A 19471-nucleotide genomic window follows, 5' to 3' on the forward strand; every position below is an offset into this window, starting at 1 on the left:
GAGTGAGTGAGGAGTGAGTGGGTGGGTGGGTTGGTGGGTGGGTGAGGAGTGAGTGGGTGAGTGAGTGGGTGAGTGAGTGGGTGAGTAAGTGAGTTGGGTGAGGAGCGAGTGAGTGAGTGGTGAGTGAGTGAGGAGTGAGTGAGGAATGAGTGAGGAGTGAGTGAGGAGTGAGTGAGTGAAGAGTGAGTGAGTGGGTGAGTGAGTGAAGAGTGAGTGGGAGGGTTGGTGGGTGAGTGAGTGGGTGAGGAGTGAGTGAGTGAGGAGTGGTGGGTGAGTGGGTGAGTGAGTGAGTGGGTGAGTGAGTGAGTGGGTGAGTGAGTGGGTGAGTGAGTGGGTGAGTGAGTTGGTGAGTGAATGAGTGGGTGAAGAGTGAGTGGGTGAGTGAGTGAGTGGGTGAGTGAGTGTGTGGGTGAGTGAGTGAGGAGTGAGTGAGAAGGGCGATCTCAGGAGCACCAAAGCGGGAACTCCCCCGGTCCGTCACGTGTGGCCCCGCCTGGCCACGTGTCACCGGCCCTGGGAGAACCAGTTTGGTGACATGAGCAGCAGCATCGCTGACTGCCCCAGTCGGCGGGAGGAACAACTCGGCCCAGGAAGACCGAAATGTGTTCGTGTCATTGATTCGCTCTCCACGTCCAATTCCCGTGTGCAGCGACCTGCGGTCTATGCTGCAATGTTCGCGTTAGTTTGTTTACAACTATCATTGATTGTCAAAAGTATTCGCTGCCTCCTGTATGCATTCACTGTCGGGGAAACGTATTGCTGCTGCCCATGACATCGCGTGCACATTATACACGCCACACGAAGGATTGTAACATGTATGTAGCATGTATGTGGCATGTATGTAGCATGTATGTAGCATGTATGTAGCATGTATGTCGCATGGACACTGTGCACGCGAATGCCTCCAATGCCACAATCTATCTGGCTCCTGCGCTCGTGTCTCCTCCACACCTTTCTCGGACCATCGTCCTCTTGCTGCTCCTCATGCGTCAAGCAGGAGCGTCACTCCACAGTGCTGTGGCCCTTCTGGAGAGGAATCTCGTGGTGAGGTCAGCGTGATGCTTGTCCTGACAGTTTTGCAACCAACTGGAACACATCGTGAGACGGTGGTGGCCCTCGGTGGTCGATTTGACGAATGTCACGATCGTCAAACTGCAGTTGTTTAAGACCACATCGTTTGATGTCTCGTTGTTGTCGAGGCTGGAGCACTGCCAACCACCATTGTTCACCCTTAGACGTAGGTCTCTACACACCTCTGTGACATCGCTGCCTTGTTTGATGAACAACTCCGTTAGGTTAGCAGGCTCCCAGAGGAGCGGGTGATTGTACTATACATACTGTATAGCCTGTCACGATATCGACGTAAGAATGACCTCATCTGGCCAACCCAACAGATTGAACAGTAGGCAAACCGATTTTCAAAGCAAAGATCGCGTCAAAATGTTTTTTTACATTCAAAAAGCCGTGTGATTAAGGAATATTTGTATAATTGGACATCAAATATAAACTTTCATGAGTGCTCGGAAACTCGAAGGCTTCCTTGGGTGACAAAGCCTTCGTTTAAATGCTCACGTGGAAGGGACCATATTAAACCCACACAAGGACAAGAGTGAAATTTGTCCCTCTGATAACCCCTTTTTGTCCCAGATGTCCGCAGAATATCCTGAAAGACAGCATGCATAACGCATTTCGTCCCTGGGCAGATGTGCAAAAATCTTTATTACAAGGTGATTAATAAACACTTTAATAATAATACTACTGTGCTGTGTGTGTGCAATCTCCGCTGCCTTAGAGCGGTTCCAGGTTTTCTTCAACTCACGCAGAGACACTCCACAGCCAAGCATCTTGCACGTGTGTTGTGACGTGTACTAGTGCACATGTGTTGTCATGTGTACTAGTGCACATGTGTTGTGATGTGTACTAGTGCACATGTGTTGTCATGTGTACTAGTGCACGTGTGTTGTGATGTGTACTAGTGCACGTGTGTTGTGATGTGTACTAGTGCACGTGTGTTGTGATGTGTACTAGTGCACGTGTGTTGTGTTGTGTACTAGTGCACGTGTGTTGTGATGTGTACTAGTGCACATGTGTTGTGATGTGTACTAGTGCACGTGTGTTGTGATGTGTACTAGTGCACGTGTGTTGTGATGTGTACTAGTGCACGTGTGTTGTGATGTGTACTAGTGCACGTGTGTTGTGATGTGTACTAGTGCACGTGTGTTGTGTTGTGTACTAGTGCACGTGTGTTGTGATGTGTACTAGTGCACGTGTGTTGTGATGTGTACTAGTGCACGTGTGTTGTGATGTGTACTAGTGCACGTGTGTTGTGATGTGTACTAGTGCACGTGTGTTGTGATGTGTACTAGTGCACGTGTGTTGTGATGTGTACTAGTGCACGTGTGTTGTGATGTGTACTAGTGCACGTGTGTTGTGATGTGTACTAGTGCACGTGTGTTGTGATGTGTACTAGTGCACGTGTGTTGTGATGTGTACTAGTGCACATGTGTTGTGATGTGTACTAGTGCACGTGTGTTGTGATGTGTACTAGTGCACGTGTGTTGTGATGTGTACTAGTGCACGTGTCTTGTGATGTGTACTAGTGCACATGTGTTGTGATGTGTACTAGTGCACGTGTGTTGTGATGTGTACTAGTGCACGTGTGTTGTGTTGTACGACGGTTACACGTGCAGCGCCAAAAGACCCCGGAAAGTCCACCAAGTAACAACTTGGTCCGCCAAAATGTTTCAACCGGCCAGCCAGGAGAATCGAAGGTGTTTTAAGATTCGGGACCGTGTCCTTGAGGCCCCGCACAGCGTTTGAGGGCCCTATTCTTCATCACGACTCGACTCGGCTCTGGCTCAAGCGAGCCGGCTCAAAGCCAAACGCTTAAACTTGAGCCGGCTCTGAGAAATGATCCGAGCCGTGCTCAGGATCTCCACGAGTTGAGCCTGAGCCGAGCCACGGGCTCAGCGACTCCATCCGCTAACAGAGGAAAGCCCACGGCACAATATCTCTAAAATAGCAACGGGGAGCAGCGACACAACCGCTTATGGAAGCCGGAATAGAGTCCTGGATGGGAATGAGACGGCAGTGAGTGGTGAGCGGTGTATGGGTCTGGTGCACGAAGCGCCTCGTCTCAGGCCCGTGCTGAAGGCGCCTTCCGGCACCAACACGGGACATTGCGTTGCCTGATGGGTTCACGATAGCTCTGGCTGAGCAATCACCAATGAGTCCCCAGTGTGCAGAAACAGAACGTTACATTTTTAATTTGTGTGTTCTCCCCGTGGTCGCGTGGACTTTTCTCGGGGTCCTTCAGTTTCCCCCTCCATATTTAGAATGAACATCACACGTTTAGAGTATTTGACTACTGCTATAATTTTCCACGTGATGTAAGCCACTACGTTCAGCCGTCACTTGTGGCCAGGTCGCTTCTGAACAATTGCTGTAGAGATCAGTGGTAGAATTACAATAGTTCAGTTAGTGTGGAGCACACATTCTATTAGCATATCTTAGCCAGTAGGCCTACAAACAACAGCCCTACATTATTGAACTCTTCTTTATTAGTGGTCGATTTGTGTGTGCGGTTATAACGTTGGGAATCGAACGCTCACAACAACGGCTCGTTGCGGTGGGACCCCGCACGCAGTTCACCGGCTCCCTTCGCCAGAGCCAACGACGCACCACCCATCTTCACCGTCGCCTGTGATCCGGTAGTTGAGGCTGCGGTACACGAGAAGGTTGCCCTCCCGGTGAGCTCTCACCGCGTCGAAGAGGGCCCGCACGGCGGCGGAAGGGGCGGCCTCGGGCGTGCCGAGCAGGCGGGCCAGCTCGGCCATGTAGGCCCACTGGCGCTCGCCGAGCAGGTGGCGGTCGCGCTCGGGAACGCCCGCGGCGCGCCGCGCTTCCGACTCGCGCCGCGCCTCCGCGTCCATCTCGGGGCGCGGCGGCAGCAGCGCGGGGTCCCGCAGCGTCGCCAGCGCGTAGCGCGCCTGGCAGTCGAAGAAGGTGAAGGGGTTGACCAGCTTGCAGAGGCCCACGAAGACGAGCGTCGGCGTGGCCGCGCGAATCATGTGCTTGTAGAGCGGCGACGCGCGGCGGTCGCCGACGCCGACGCGCGCCTCGGGCGCCAGGAAGGGGAACGAGTACTCGTAGCCCGTGCAGAAGACGAACGCGTCGGCCGCGCGCTCCGAGCCGTCGGCCAGCACGACGCCGCGATCCGTGAAGCTCCGCACGGACGGCGCTTGGCGGACGTTGTCGGGCAGCCGGGAGCGCAACGGGGCGCGCCGGTGGCAGAGCCACACCTCGCGGGCCACGGCCGAGACGTCCACGGCGATGTCCTGGCCCGAGTTGCCGGCGCCGAGCAGCGCCACCGCTTGGCCCGCGAAGCGCTCGCGGCTGCGGTAGTCGCGGCTGTGCAGCACCTGCCCCTTGAAGTCGGCCAGGCCGGGGATGTCTGGCAGATAGGGTTTGGAATAATGTCTGAAAAACACAACGCGCACACGCGTGCACAAATTTGCACGCTTGGTTAAGTACGGTGCGAAAGAAGCTCCGCACGCACGCGCACACACAAGCTCGTGACACGCTGTCGCCGTGAGTTGAGCCCCAGGCACGAGAGGACTGTGCGGGAGGGCTGATCGCTAGAGTGGGCTCGACAATGTTTGGTGATGATCTATTCGATGTTATAGTCTTTATAAACATTCACAAAGATTATTGCCAACTCTTATACTAGACATTGCTGTATCTCAAGTTGTATTCATTAAATATATCAATACACGGATATAAAACGTTACATGAATACCGTATATTGGCTACCCTACAGGAGCTTCTGTGCAATTTTGGGAGGGACATTTTGGAAAAGTATCTAATTGCTAATTATTCAAGATTTGAAGGAGCAAGGATTTCGAGAGGGTGGCAGAACCGATTGGTCACCTACCACCCAGGCAGCGTGAGAATCGGCAGGCGTTCCCTCTGCACAGCGCGTAATCTACCCCCCATCTCGACATGAGCCTCCACACCTTCATTTACTCGAAATGTGATCACAGCTGTCTGCTTGAAAGACATATGCACTCCAGCCAAACTTATATCTGACTACTGTATATATATATGAACTGTAATTAGATATGAACTGAGCTTGTGTCTCTGTGCTACGGGTGCTCTGAGCAGTGTGTGAAGGTGGAGGCACGTGCCCGTTGCAGACGATGACAGGAGTCGTAACGCCGAGTGACAACTTCGCCATCGGCCAGACTGCGCGCAGTGAGGTCCCAGGCCTCGTGGCGTGGAGCTCCCTCCGGTGCCGGCACGGGCTGCACCCGCTCCACGCGCCACTGCAGCTGCTCGCACGCCCAGGCGACAGCGCAGACGTTCATCCACCGGTGCATGCCACGGGACGATGCAGAGCGCGGTGTGGGTGCAGGAGGGGCTTCCGCCCTGCTAAATCGTCAGCATTAGGGCGGCACTCGCCTTCATTGATATCCATCAGCCAAGTGTGGGAATTCCACATTCCCATGGCGGGGGTGCCGGTATATCCGTAGGATGCCCACTGTTTACACTGAAAGCCAGACTCATTTCTGGATTAGGTAGACAATACCCAATCCGTGCATGAATTAATTAACTGTTTGGTTGCCTACAAAGATATGCCAGGTGATAATCTGCAGCTGCTTTGCACGTAGAAATATATTTTATTTTTTATCTTTAAAACACTTCTTGGACTGTCATCCATTCATTGCATATTTTTCATATATTACCATAAACCAATTCCATATATAGAGGATGGCCACATTGTCCAGTGCTCAAGTTCTTGTTTATTTTAACAACGCAAATTTATAAGAATTGAGTCTCAGAAGAGGCGACGGGGAATGAAGTGGAGTCGTCACAGGCAGAGGTTCTTGATTCGAGCCCAGCAGCCGCCCTGGCTAATACTGCAGGAGTATTAGCGAAACATACCTTGTGTGCTGCGTGGGATAATACCAACAACGATAGACAACTGACAAACTTTAAAAGTAACTACCAGTGGCACAATCATCACTGTGGGTTTGGAAGCAAGCATGTGTAGCTGTGTAGACATGTAGAGTAAGATGGCTTGATACGACGCCTGGTGGGCCTTGCCTTGATGTGTGGCCGGATGTGAAAGTGATCGATGTACTTGTCCAAGTATGCTCGGACATCGCTGTGATGCAGGAACGAGGGCAGGCTCTTGTCGAAAGGAAAGTCGGGAAAGGCCATCACTTCTTTGGGCAGGTTAGTCCTGTGGACGACAACAGACAAAGATCCCCCGCAGAGCCTTAACAAACTGTTCGCGAGCACCTATGAAGCCCGGAACAGCACACGAAGGGGTCGATGGCCAGCACCACGCCCGGCCGCCTTTGTCTCCCTCGTGGCGATGTTTGCACATTGCACCAGGCAATCATTGGGGGTTCAGTCCAACGGATATGTGTCAACGGCGTTGGCCGTGAGCAGGAATTGAACTCGGGTCACCGGTTTTGTAGCGCAGTGCACGAACCGCTGCACCACCGCTCCCCACTGAGGACACACACACACGTGCAGCAGCGTCATATTTGAGATAAGCACGAGCATGAGAAAGCACTGTGCCTTATCACACGGATTCAATCGCATTTTACACATTTAATCTCTATGAGTGGCACAACCCAAAAATGTTTGCATGCTACTAACGCATCACCAACCCTCTCCAGCGGTGCCTCTGCGAACGCACCTCCCGATGACTTGAACAAAGTAGGCGCCGCACAACCACAACGCGTGCGAGGACCACTCGAGTGTTGGAGAACGGAGTGCCTCGGCCACTGGTGCGTCCCACCCCCCGCGACTCACCCCCTAGCGCCCCGACCCGCGAGGTCACCGTCGCATGCGGCTGCCGTGGCGGGGACGGCAGCCGCATGCGACGCCCTCTGGCGGCGGCGATCGACGACCAAACGTCAGCGCCTCCGACTCGCGCGACAAGCTCCACAGAGAGCACTTTCTTACGGTCATCTTGTTTATTTATTCGTGAATGCAGGAAAAGGCGAAATGTTTTTTTTTCTGAGACAGCGCCGCGTCCTGTGTCTGGCCGTGTCCCCACTTAAGAGCGGGTTGCACGTGGAGATAAACAAAATATCCCCGGAGAAAAGTTATTAAAGATAAAATAAAATTGGCCAACCGAGGGCCAAGCTGCTGCATACATGTCCACTGTTCCCGGGTTTAGCGACCCCTGGACCAACACCAGCCTCATGTTGTCTCAGCCTGAACGCCTGGCACGATCTCAATTGTTATATTAAAATTAGTACAGACTTCCAAAGAAACAAGGGCTGCATATTGTTTCAACTTAATTGCTCATTATTTACGGCTTGAAATGAGTTGCTTTTGTCACGAACATGAATAGTTGTCAAGATGGCTCAATTCCACGTGGCTGGTCAATGTCTCTCAGCCTCCACGAGCTCTTCCTTGACGGCTGCTGCCCAAACACTTCAATTGTTGCCATTGTAATTGGGTGCCGTTCGACTTTGTCTTCCAGTCTCGTGTCGCTGGGTACCGCACGACCCCGGTCGTACAATCCGCAGCAGCTTCGAACATCGCAATGAGCGCCCGTGTCATCGTTTGTATAATTACAGAGATCCCGTGCATGTATCTGATACAAACCAGTAGTTTCCTGTTTGCTTACATCACTTAACTGTAAACACGCATTAAGCCTTCACAGTTGGGATGCAATAAGTTCGAGCTGGGCTATCCGATGAATCGATCGATTGAAGTACCGATTATGCAGTAGTTAAATGAAACAACTCTTCAGCCCCACCCTCCCCACCCAGCCCCACCCTCCCCACCCAGCCCCACCCAGCCCCACCCCCCACCCAGCCCCATCCTCCCCACCCAGCCCATCCCCACCCCTCCCACCCCCACCCAGCCCCATCCTCCTCACCCAGCCCCTCCCCACCTTCCCCACCCATCCCCACCCTCCCCACCCAGCCCCTCCCCACCCTCCCCTCCCCACCCAGCCCCTCCCTCCCTACCCTGCCCCTCCCTGCACGACGGACGGACAGACACAATAATCCCCTGTGGGATGCTGTAACCAGGAGGTTCCTACCAGTATAAACAAAACTGTTACGTAACAAAATAAATTTTATCTTACAATTTGTACATTAATAGGCAACAGAAGTCATATAATTAGTAACAACCCTGATACTCAGTAACTTACGTATGCATTACTGAGTGTACTCTCACTTAAGAGATAACAAATCCAGTAGTTTGGAAAGGCGTTGCAGGTCACTGCGCCTGCTGTGTTGAAGCCCTGCGGCACCGTGTGGAATCCTCTTACTCCACACAACCATGCCAGGGTGGGATACGACAAAGCGTCAATTGTGGGAATTGACAGTGGCCGTCTCAATCGCATCCGCTGCACAAACCATGGCAGAAGTTGCGGCTATCTGATGTTGCGTGCGACCGTGGTCATCCAGAACAGACAGCGCGGCATTTAACGAGGATGCGGTGCCCCGCTCCACAGACACGAAGGAGACGTCCCGGCGATGGTGCAACTCCGCTGGCTTGTCCACCTGAATGTGAGGCTGTGGTCATCGCTCTCCATCTACATCATCAGCCGCACGAATTAAGAAGACGTAACGTGACATTTTCACCATCACCCAGGGTTGCCACCTGTCCTTGTTGATTTAATTTAGCTGGAAAGTAACGTTTCGTTTCGAGGTACTGTGGCTGTCCTGCGGCGAACGTAGCGATAGGCACCACTCACAGGACAACACGCGAGCCAAAGTGACTTCCTGCAGCGCACTGGCGCAGTGAGTGAGGCGAGTCGCTCATCTCCTGCTCGCAGCGCCCGAGACGCGTCTCTGGTGGCGGGTCGATCAACGTGCGGCCGAGCCGACCGCGTCGACCTGCGAACCACTTTCAGTCGACCCCGCAGTGCGCGCACGAGGCGCGCCGCGGACGCACCTGAGGTCGCGGTAGATGCTGGAGAGGTTCGCCCCCGCCCCGTGCTGCTTGTACACCCACGTGCCACCCGCCGCCGAGTCGAGCTCCCACACGCACGGGGCGTGGAAGTCGTGCGGCCGGGCCAGGAGGTGCCGGGCCACGCAGAGCCCCGCGGCCCCGGCACCGACCACCGCCACGCGCAGCCTCCCCGGGTCGCCCATCCCCGCGCCGCCAAAACTCCCCCCCCTCCCCTTGCAGATACTTGTCGGCCCCCGGTTCTTGCTTCTGGCTCTCGCTTCCGGCTCGCTCGCTCGCTCGTCCGCGTGGCTCACTCCCGCGGCGAGCCGGAATTTACAAGCGCGGCAGCAGTAGCAGCAGCAACAGAATCAGCAGGCGAGTTGCTGCTGCTGCTGCTCAACACAACTCGAGCCGGGGCAAGTGCCCTGGACCTCACGGCGGTGGTGGCAGAGGCACTGATGACACGACACGTGATGCTGCTCCCCTTTCATGTCGGATTTTGTCCACCAGCTCTCCAAGAGCTCGCTTGCTTTGTTAGTCGCACAAAGTTAATAAACAATTCACGTACGAAGGTCGTGGAACGGGAGCTTTGCCAATATTCGTTCCCACGCTCACTATGTGGCCGGAACATGGGGGACGGATTTTTTTATTATCATTTCTGGAACGGAGCTCCTTTCAAATAGGTCGCTGTACCAAGTGCACGCAGTAGGGCAGGAGTCGGCAACCAGGGCAAGAAGAAGAGTCTTTATAACTTTTGTTCGAATTCGGTAAAAAAAAACCCTCAAAATTTAAAGAGCCGCAATGCAAAGTGAATAAGGTCACCAATAAGGTCACCAATAAGGTAATCTAAAAGGTCACCAATAAGGTCACCAATAAGGTCACCACGCGGTCCTTACAGAGCCGCAGATGTTGGCGACCCCTGCCGTAGGAGTCAGCAAGAGCACGAGTGCCGCTGCTACCGCGTGCTGTTCGTGCGTAACGTCCGACGGTTCGCTCCACGTACCGAGAGCTTCTTCAGAAATCCAAGCTTGTGAAGCTTTCTTCTGAAGAAGCTGCCACTACTTGGAACAAAAGCGTTGGACATCACGCGAACATCACCTCCGTGTGAGAGCTATATGCCCCCGTAACTATTGCAGAATCGAACCATCCAGATACACCCACGTGACCCAGCAGGACTGGGACAAAGCCTAATGTGATGGGTAAGGCCCTAATGACTCACCCAACACTTTGCAACACCGTCAGTGATGATTATGATTGTGTACAGCTGTTGCTTTATATGCTGGCAACACTCGGACGAATCTTCCAGAGAAAGCAACGCTTTATTTTACATGAGCCAGAGGCCTGAGATGATTCAACAATGTTTTACGTCACAAAATACATTGTTCGCCTCCTTGAATGCTTAATTAACTGTTCCCTTCAATGCTGGATGGAATCCACATGTATAAAGTACAAGACTTGATGAACCACACAAAGTACGAAAGCCACCATTGATAAACACATTTGTTGTCAATTATGACATCACGAGAGACAGCTCAGATGAGCGATGTAAAGTTGAGCAACATTTTAAAAGTGACCAGAAGCGCGGAGAGACGGAACGAGGAACGCGTGGACTAGAGAATGAACACGTGGAGGAGGGGAGGAACGAGGAACGCGTGGACGAGGGAACGTCAAACTCGAGAAAGAAGAGCGATGGTTGAGCGGAGTGTGACTCGGACACATCGCTCGAAGAGACGATGACGGCTGAGATGAAGGATGGAGTCTGTCGAGTGTTTTGGCAGCCTAGAGAGAGAATGTGCCCAGGAGGACGACCACCGGGAGAGAGATGGAGAAAGCAAGTTGAGCTCGCGTGCAGGAGCGAGGTGGACCGTGAGGGATGATGCGGGACGGGTCACGAGGATGGCGATGAGACACCGCCACTTCTGATCACTGGGGTTGTTGACGCGAGCCTCGTCTCGTGTGTCCATAACGTCGCCTGCTTGTTCGAGCTCTCGCCAAGCGCTCGCAAACACGCGGCAATGCATTGCGGGATCAGTCACGTGTATAAGGGCATGTGTACAGGCAACGTGGACCTTGTGTGTGGATGCAAGTCTATTGTCGAGTCCATAATACAGTTTTTTTGGGGCTATATCGCGTAAATATAAATGTGTCGTTAAACCCGCCACCACCCGACACAGCCAACACAAATCTGGCTGCCGCCTGATGATGCCGGTTGTAATTACTGGCGAAACGTAATTATATTGTAAATGTTGTGGCTTGGCTCTCCAACCCACCGGTTAGTGCTGTACTAGTGACGAATTGGCCACGTTCTGTTGACGTGACAGCCCTTACTAGTTGGCTGTGTCGGGTGGTGGCGGGTTTAACGACACATTTATATATTTACGCGATCTAACCCCCCCCACCCCAAACAACAACCTCATGGATGACATTGGTCGCGAAAGCCTCGCTACGACTACCGCTCGTGGTGTGTGCGGGTGTGAGCGGCGGCACGACGCCTCGTGGCTCAGTGCTCGCAGCGCTCCTCGCTCTCCTCCGTCACCCGCCCGTCCGTCACGTGCTGGGTGACGACGATCACTGCGCTTCTCTTTTTCTCCCCTGCACAAGGGCACGGGGCACGGGGCACAAGGGCACGGGGCACGGGGCACGGGGCACGGGGCACGGGGCAGCAACGCGCAGATTAAAAACAACAAAAACTAAAACAACGGACGTAGCCAACCGCGCTAATCGGAGGCGCGTGGGAAAGGACAACCAACTAAATAAGCTAAACAACACACACACAACACGCACACCACACACACACAACACGCACACAACACACACATACAACACACACAGCACACGCACAACACGCACACCACACACACACATACAACACACACACAGCACACGCACAACACGCACACCACACACACACAACACACACATACAACACACACACAACACGCACACAACACACGCACACAACACACACATACAACACACACAGCACACGCACAACACGCACACCACACACACACAACACGCACACAACACACACACACAACACACACATACAACACACACAGCACACACACAACACGCACACCACACACACAACACACGCACACAACACACGCACACAACACACACATACAACACACACAGCACACGCACAACACGCACACCACACACACACAAAGTGCAGCGAGCGAATCCACCTCTGCCGATGTCCTCGTCTCTACCCCGAGCAGGAGCAGCAGCGGCAGTCCCCACGCCGTCTCCATCATCCGTGCCGGAAGACGCAGCAGCAGCAACAACAGCAGCAGTGGAGGTATCGTCAAGCCTGCGGGTGTGGGGGGCCCGTGGGGTTCGAGTCCACGCACGCGGTCACTTTCGCGACGTTCACTCCCCTCCGGTTCACGTCGTCCCGCACACACATTGGGTTCAATATCGCAGTCGCTGCACGTCCATCACGAAATCATTGCAGCGAACGGCTGCCGCATTATTATGGGCATTTGGATGCTTCTCTATTGGGGTTAGGGATGCTGCAGTGTGAGCCAGAGAGAGATTCGAATTCGCGTTGGGTTCACATTTATCTCAGGAGAATATGATGACATTGAAGTCAAGTCCAAGTGATGAACATTGAGGTGGTGATCATCTCCTGTTTATCGACCCGAAGCCACTGATGGGCAAATCGACATTTCTATGGCGGGGGCAAGTCAATCCGTTAGATAACCAATCCTCACACAATGGGAATGTGTTCCGAAATGCACGCACAGTCAAGTAACGTTTTCACCATGTAACTTAAGTTCACTGTTAGTCTGCGCTCCTTCGACGGAGGAGGGACAGCACCACGACGCGAACTCTGCACAAGCCCCTCGCGTCTCGCCGACCTCGACACTGACAACGAGCCCCTGAAGCTCCTGAAGGCGATCGCCAGGAGCGCACGTGGGTGAGGCGGAGACTCGTTCAGAATCTCAGTCGACGGTGACGTTAGTCGCGTCGCCCAATTACTGGAGACGTCCGTGGAAAAAAGAGCTTCACAGCTCATCGGATTTCTCCAGGGTGAATAGAGATTCTGATTTACACGCACCGCCTGTGTCCGCTCTCCAGCAAGGCCCTGTAGGTGGAGATCTCTTGCTCCAGCTTCATCTTCTCGTTCAGCAGCAGCGAGTATTCGTGCATCTGCCGGTGGATGTCCGCTCGCTGCTTCGCGAGCTCAGACTCGAGGGTGCTGATGGCGCCGCTGTAGCCCGAGAGGCTATCGGCGTTCAACGCCTCGGCGCTTCTCAGCTGCTCATCTAGACACCGGATCTGGGAGAGACCGACACCCGGGAGGCATCAGGGAGTGCGGTCCCGCGAGTGGCATCACATTTACTGCCCTTGCGTCAATGATGACATCATAACGATTGGTAACCCAGGAGAGGCTCGCTACATCTCAAGGCTCTTGTTTTAGGAGGGCCCTGCCAAGCTTCAACAGTCGCGAGCGATAATTGCTACGGAGATTCCAATCGAGTTCTTTGCACGAAGTGTTACTAAATTTTGCCAAATTTGAACCCCGCCTCTGGCGCACCGCGGCCTCCTCTTGCGAGTAACGCCGCGGGGTCTTTAACGTCCGCTGCGAAGCAGACTGCCGCGCGCTTTCACGGCTGATACGCCCGGCGGTATTAATCGGGGCGGCCGCTGGAATCGAACCGCGAACTTCCCTGCGTGTCCGACGCCGCTGCCCCACGGCGGCATCGGTGGCCGGGTGCGGCGCGTGAGCGAGTGAGCGAGCGCCGTGCGGGAAGTCCTCCTCACCAGGCCCCACAGCGTGTCCAGCTCCTTCTGGAGACTCTGGCTGGAGTGCTTCATGTCCGAGATCTCGTCCTTGACGAGCTGCGAGGCCTGCTTCTTTTCAAAAACCGTCACGTTCACCGTGTCCATCTTTGACGAGGAATCGGCATGGCGGGAGAGACGTTACGGGAGAAGAGAACCGCGGCACGGGTAAGTACGAGGTGTTACAGAGTGCACGCACTGGCACGGCGAATGGGAGGGGATCGCATTGCGTCTATGTAGCCACATTAGACGCGGAATTCACAGTCAAAAACAAATTAACCCCTCGAGTTCAACTGCATCGTCATGAGCGGACGTCTATGACTGTCATTACAACGGATTCTGGGCTGTGAGGTCTCGCTGGCTTGTGGCGGGATGACGACGACGACGACGACCTTCTGTTTGTAGGCGAACTCCATCTCCTCGTGGGTCTTGACGATCATCGCCTCGTACTGCCGCCGCAGTCCGGCCAGGATCTCGCTCAGGTCCGACCCCTTGGCGCTGGCCACCTCCACGGACACAGAGGACGCTTCCAGACGGGCACCGAGGGTGGCCATGTCCTGCAGGGCACACCAAAGACAAAGACCCCCCGTGTAGCCTTAACAGGCTGTTGGGGCAAGTGCTGTTGGCGAGTAGCACCGACGAAGGCCGGCACTGTGGCACACGAGGGGGTCAGCGCCACGCACGGCCGCCTTTGTCTCCCTTTTGACGATGTTTGTACATCGCACCAGGTAATCATTTGAGGCCGAGTCGACCTAGGGGAGGCCCAGGGCCGGTTCAGACATTCGCTGTCACCGTTATTGGCTGTGAGCGGGAATCGAACCCGGCCGCTGACCCATCGCAGGGCGCGCCGCTAACCCATCGCAGGGCGCGCCGCCAGCACCGTGGGCACGGTCGAGATGTGGATGTGGGGAGGGGGGGAGGCGGGATGGAGAGGAAGGTCGATGAGAGGATCGCGAATGGCATCGGCGAGGGAGGAGTGGGGATGGAAGTCGCCGGGAGAGAAGATTGGAGGGCACCTTTTGATGAACCGAAGGAGGGAATGGAAGGGGTGAGAATGAGAGTGAGGCCGAGGATCTGTGATGGTGGAAACGAAGAGGAGGGCAGAGGATGGAGGATGGAGAGTCACTCCAGACGGGAGAGTCACATTCCAGCGATGTGGCGCTTTGTTCCGAACGCCAGCAATATCAGCACTGTCTTTCCCCACCTCCCATCCGGCACATCACCCGGCTGTGAGCCACAAAGCACCGCACTGCACACACACACACACACAGACACACACACACACACAGGCACACACACATACAGGCACACACACACATACAGGCACACACACACAGGCACACACACACATACAGGCACACACACACACAGGCACACACACACAGACACACAGAGCACGAGCGGCAGCCCCCTCGTCCACCTGCTGGTGAGTCTTCCTGATGTAGTGCAGCTCCTCGGAGAGTGCCTCGATCTCCGCCTTGGCGCCCGCGCCCGCCGCGCCATACTCCTCCAGCAGCGCGTGGAGCCTGGCGATGTCCTCCTCCACGCAGCTGCGAGCGCTGCGCTCCGTCTCGAGCCTGGGGAAGAGCGAGCGCCGTCGTGAGCACGCGGCCGGTCAATGAGAAATGAGTCGCGTGGAGGTTTTGCCTCCTTAGAATAGACCGCGTGTGTTAAGCTGACAACAGCGACGCAAATGTCGCGGATATTGTTTTGGCTTTGTTCAAAAAGCTCGATGAGCCGTGTCCTCACTCAAAGATATCACGATCAAGGCCTTCCTTCCACTCGGCTCTGTCCGTAATATTTACTCAAATCATGCATCCAATGCTCCCAGTACCCACTTGTAGTGGAAGTCGTCGGCTGCCAGGCGCGCATTTTCTATCTTCACGCCGGCGCGCGCATTGTCCACGGTCTGGCTCTTGATCTGAAAGAAATCAAACGCGGTGACGGGAGCAGCGCGCATCGTCGGGGCTCTTGTTAAGGGCGCCCTGGGATGTGAGCATGAACTCCGCTGATTGGATACCTGGGCTGAGACAAAATAATGTGAATATAGGACAAAACGGGACATCCCTTCCTGCCTTGCGTGTTGTCTAAGCATGTTGGCGTGAGTGATTTGAGAACGCCTGGAGAGAAACGTCTGCTAAAGCGGCATCGCTGAACCAATATTCATTCGGCCTGTGAATAACAGATTCACTTCGTATGGTGCGAAATAAGTCAAAAATACATTAAGGTTACTTGTCCAGTTATTTTCTCAATGGAAAATGAAATTCCTACATAAACAAATCCCCCATTATCTGTACCTTAGTACGTGAAATACTACAGTTTTGTGTTGTTTTACAAATGCGAGGAACACAACTTGTACCTGAAAGCGTTCTTTGTTGCATAAAACGAGCGGCTACATTGTATGTAGACAGTTCACCCTGGGCTCAATATTAAACAATTTTTATACAGCACCCTACAGATCGTGTTGGCACATGTGGTTAAAATTCCGACTCTCATTACACCCAGCAATGCCATGCACATTGTTGAGTGCACATTGCTGCGTCACGGCAGAGGGGCTCTTGGACAAGTGTGTGGAGCAGATGCGGGCGTCTCTGTCACTGAGACCGACGTCGCCTCGTGCGTCCGAGTCTGCGGCAAAGTGAGACGTGAAGATGAATGTATCTGCGAAGGGCGCCCTCTCATTGGCGTTCGTTGCCATCAGCTCGTCGTGGCGTCCGGCGTTCAAGATTGTGGTTGGCTGCCAAGCGAAGTCCAATGTCCAGGCCAGGCCACCGAGTAGGTTCGTCCCCGTTGCAGGGCGGATTGTGTGTATGCATGTTGAACTTCTTTCGCGCCGTACATAGCCAACGGTGCTAGCCGCGAGGCGGTGCTTGCATCTCACCTTGGCACAAAGCTCCTCAGCCGCAGCGAGCCTGCTGCCGCTGGCCTGGGTCTTGTCATGGCCACTCTTCAGCAGCTCCTTGATCTTCACCTCGAGCTCGTGGTTCACGCCCTCCAGGTAATGCACCTTGCACACGTTCACACAAGGTCGTTCAGAGTGCTGCTGCTGCTGCCTCCACACAATCGACTATTTTTATATTGTTTGGGTCTTTCGGTAAAGTCACGTAGATAGGTCCAAAAAATAATTCAATTAAATTAAAACTACGACGTTTCGATCGCAACACAAACGATCGTCACCCCCTTCCCTCCCCCTTTTTCCTCCTCGTGATGATCGCTTGTGTTGTGATCGAAACGTCGTAGTTTTTTTTGAACCTATATACGTGACTTTACCGAAAGACCCAAAGAATATGAATTCCTGCCGTCACGAAAGCTTTAAGTCAAGATTTAAACTATTTTTATTTAATTTTACCAGGTAAGGCCCATTGAGCCATTTAGGTATTTTTCATAAGCGACCTGGCTATCAGAAATGATAGCTCAACGAAGTGGCTTATCGCGTGGAAATGTATAGCAGCCAAATACTCTCAGCATACGGTGATTATAAGTGTGGAGGGAAAAACCAGAGAACCTGGAGGGAAATCCACACGACCACGAGAAGAGAACATGCAATCTCCAAATGCAGGCATAAGGGTCGGGATTGAACCCACAACCTCCTGTATACCAGGTGAGGTAGTTAACATCTCCTAGCCACCGTGGCCTGGCCACACCAAGCGTTCTAAAGCAGGTGTCCAGATGACAGCGATTGAGTGCAGTGTTTGTATGTATGTATGCTGAACTTCTTTCGCACCGTACGTAGCCAACAGTCAACAGGCAACTCCATAGTTTATTTAATTCACGACTAACATCCCTGGTGAGGGACATTTGAAGCAGGATTCTAAATGTACAATCATCACTGTCATCATTATCAGACAATTGCTCCCCAGCCCTGGATGGAGGCTTCTGCACGCCATCCCTCGTGATCGCGTCACGCCACAACCCACCCGTCTCACTGCCGCACGTGAACCCCTCGCATTGCCACATCCCTGTGGTGGCCACTTCCTCCGGGTGCCTTCGCTCCTTCGGCTGCCGTTTCATCCCCAGTCGTGGGTCACTGGACATCGTCCCTTTTGGCCAAGCGTAACGCCCAAGCACATTTACCTCTCGAAACAGGCTGCATCGTGTCTTGTGATTTGTATTCCCTGAGTATGTGTGCCTGTATTTTAGTATTGGCTCGGTATCCCTCAACTCTGCTTTCGGCACTTCTCAGCTGTTATTTCGTATTGTTTGTGAGTGTCCGCGTTTCTGATCTAACTCTGATCCATGGGTCATAGCTGGCATCAGAACACACACGGATTGAAAACCTTCTGATCCAGTCAACACTAAAATCTGGTATCGAACTTATTAACATCCAAGGTCTTAATACAAATAGAGAAACCATTTACAAGCAAGGAACTGTGAAGTTGAAATTGCATGAGACAAGAAAAATACAAATCAGAAGACGGAGTTGGGCTGTTCACAACTGCATTATGAAATATTTGACAAATGCACGCTTATTGGACAAATTAAGTTATAAACGTGCAGGACAAAGCGAACTGATGGCAGCATCCACTCAAGCTCCATACAAACGAAAACATATATACCGAGGGCGATCAAAGAAGGTCTGATTGATGTTAAAATGGTGAAATTAAATGGCAAATGTGAGCCGGAAGGAGCTATTTTGTAATGATGACCTTGCCAATGGAAACCTTATGAGCAAGTGCGCCTGAAAAGCGTGCCATCTTGTTCAGAACTATTTCTGTAATCAGCATTGAGTGCCACGCTGTAGCTGATGATCACTCCTTGTTGATAGCACTCCCGAGTCCAGGGCTGTGTTGGCTTGTTGATGACCAGTAATGAGGTAGAAATGCCTCAGCTTCTCCCCAAATGTCAAATCAAAAATATTTGTCGTAGCCTAAAATTTCCTGTTTAAAAAAAGTAATATTTGTAAAACTTTTACACTTTTTTTTCTAATTTCGTCAAACGTAGCGATTGGCAATGGCTTCACGTGAATGGGGACCTCAGCGGCTTCAAGGCCCCCAGGGTGGCTGCGCCGTTCGTGGCATTTCCTAGCAGCGGTCACTCCAGGGGAGGCTCCAGGGCCGCGCGTCGCGGGACTTCGCTTGGGGGTCACTCGCGGGGCCCCGGCCACTCGGTCGCCGCGGGCCCCGAGCGGCCCACGGGCGGCCCCACGCGCGCCCGGGGCCATGCCGCTTACCTTGCCGATGTATTCCGCCAAGCGTTCGTTCAGACCCTGCATCTCCGCCTTCTCGTCCGCCGCGCCGTTCGCGCCCAAAGAGTCCGCGCCCAGGGCGGCGGCCGTGGCGCCCGCTCCGTCGCCGCGGCCGAGGGGGAGGCCCGGGTAGAAGGTCCGCGCCGCCGTCTCCCGCGGGCGACCGCCGTACGAGAAGTCGAGGGAGGAGCGCCGACCGTGCGCCATGTCGCGGGCTGCTAGGAACGCGGTGCCCGCACTGGGATGACGGCTCCGGCTCGCGGCCGTCGAGCAGAGCCAGTGAATTCTGAACGGTCGCGGCGAGGCGCTGAGGCGGCCGGGGGACGGGGTGGGGGGCGCGCGTGGAGGTGCGCCCAGGTGTGTTGCCTGAGGGGGCATTACTGCGCTGATGGTGGTGGTGTTGGTGGTCGTGTTGGTGGTGGTGGAGTTGGTGGTGGAGTTGGTGGTGGTGGAGTTGGTGGTGGTGGAGTTGCTGTTGGTGGTGGTGGAGTTGGATTGCTTTGGAAGGCAGCCAGGGAAATGAGCGGGTACCAGGAGTCAGAGTGGAGGGGAGCCACAACACCG

At 53.9% G+C, this 19471-nt stretch overlaps 2 protein-coding genes across 2 annotated transcripts; both read right to left on the reverse strand.

Moving 5' to 3' along the window:
* Nucleotides 1–2348: 2348 nt before the first annotated feature.
* Nucleotides 2349–9419, reverse strand: LOC133344479 (uncharacterized). The gene is given in 7 exon segments (XM_061554454.1): nt 2349–4479; nt 5187–5203; nt 5205–5330; nt 6106–6244; nt 8932–9188; nt 9191–9237; nt 9365–9419. Coding segments are annotated over 7 exon segments (1473 nt in total). The 3' UTR covers nt 2349–3647.
* Nucleotides 9420–10311: 892 nt separating this feature from the next.
* On the reverse strand, nt 10312–19144 carry LOC133344460 (keratin, type 1 cytoskeletal 11-like). The gene is made up of 9 exons (XM_061554438.1): nt 18893–19144; nt 16604–16729; nt 15561–15643; nt 15143–15299; nt 14115–14279; nt 13705–13830; nt 12998–13218; nt 12123–12247; nt 10312–11520 (listed from the first exon to the last, which is right to left on the reverse strand). The coding sequence occupies exons 1-9, from the start codon at nt 19112–19114 to the stop codon at nt 11429–11431; spliced, it is 1317 nt and encodes a 438-aa protein (XP_061410422.1). The 5' UTR covers nt 19115–19144; the 3' UTR covers nt 10312–11428.
* Nucleotides 19145–19471: the final 327 nt, after the last annotated feature.

Source organism: Lethenteron reissneri, chromosome 20 (assembly GCF_015708825.2).
Source record: "Lethenteron reissneri isolate LAM-NWPU_2019-01 chromosome 20, ASM1570882v1, whole genome shotgun sequence".
Lineage (NCBI taxonomy): Eukaryota > Metazoa > Chordata > Hyperoartia > Petromyzontiformes > Petromyzontidae > Lethenteron > Lethenteron reissneri.

What these genes read in the sequence shown, in the direction of transcription:
- LOC133344460 (XM_061554438.1), bottom strand. Translation starts at nt 19,114, where the DNA reads ATGGCGCACGGTCGGCGCTCCTCCCTCGACTTCTCGTACGGCGGTCGC. An exon ending in CTGGAGAGCGGACACAGGCG is followed by an intron (nt 12,248 to 12,997) that starts GTGCGTGTAAAT and finishes CCACACCCGCAG; the next exon opens with GCTTGACGATACCTCCACTG. An exon ending in AGACGAGGACATCGGCAGAG is followed by an intron (nt 11,521 to 12,122) that starts GTGGATTCGCTC and finishes GCCCTTGTGCAG; the next exon opens with GGGAGAAAAAGAGAAGCGCA.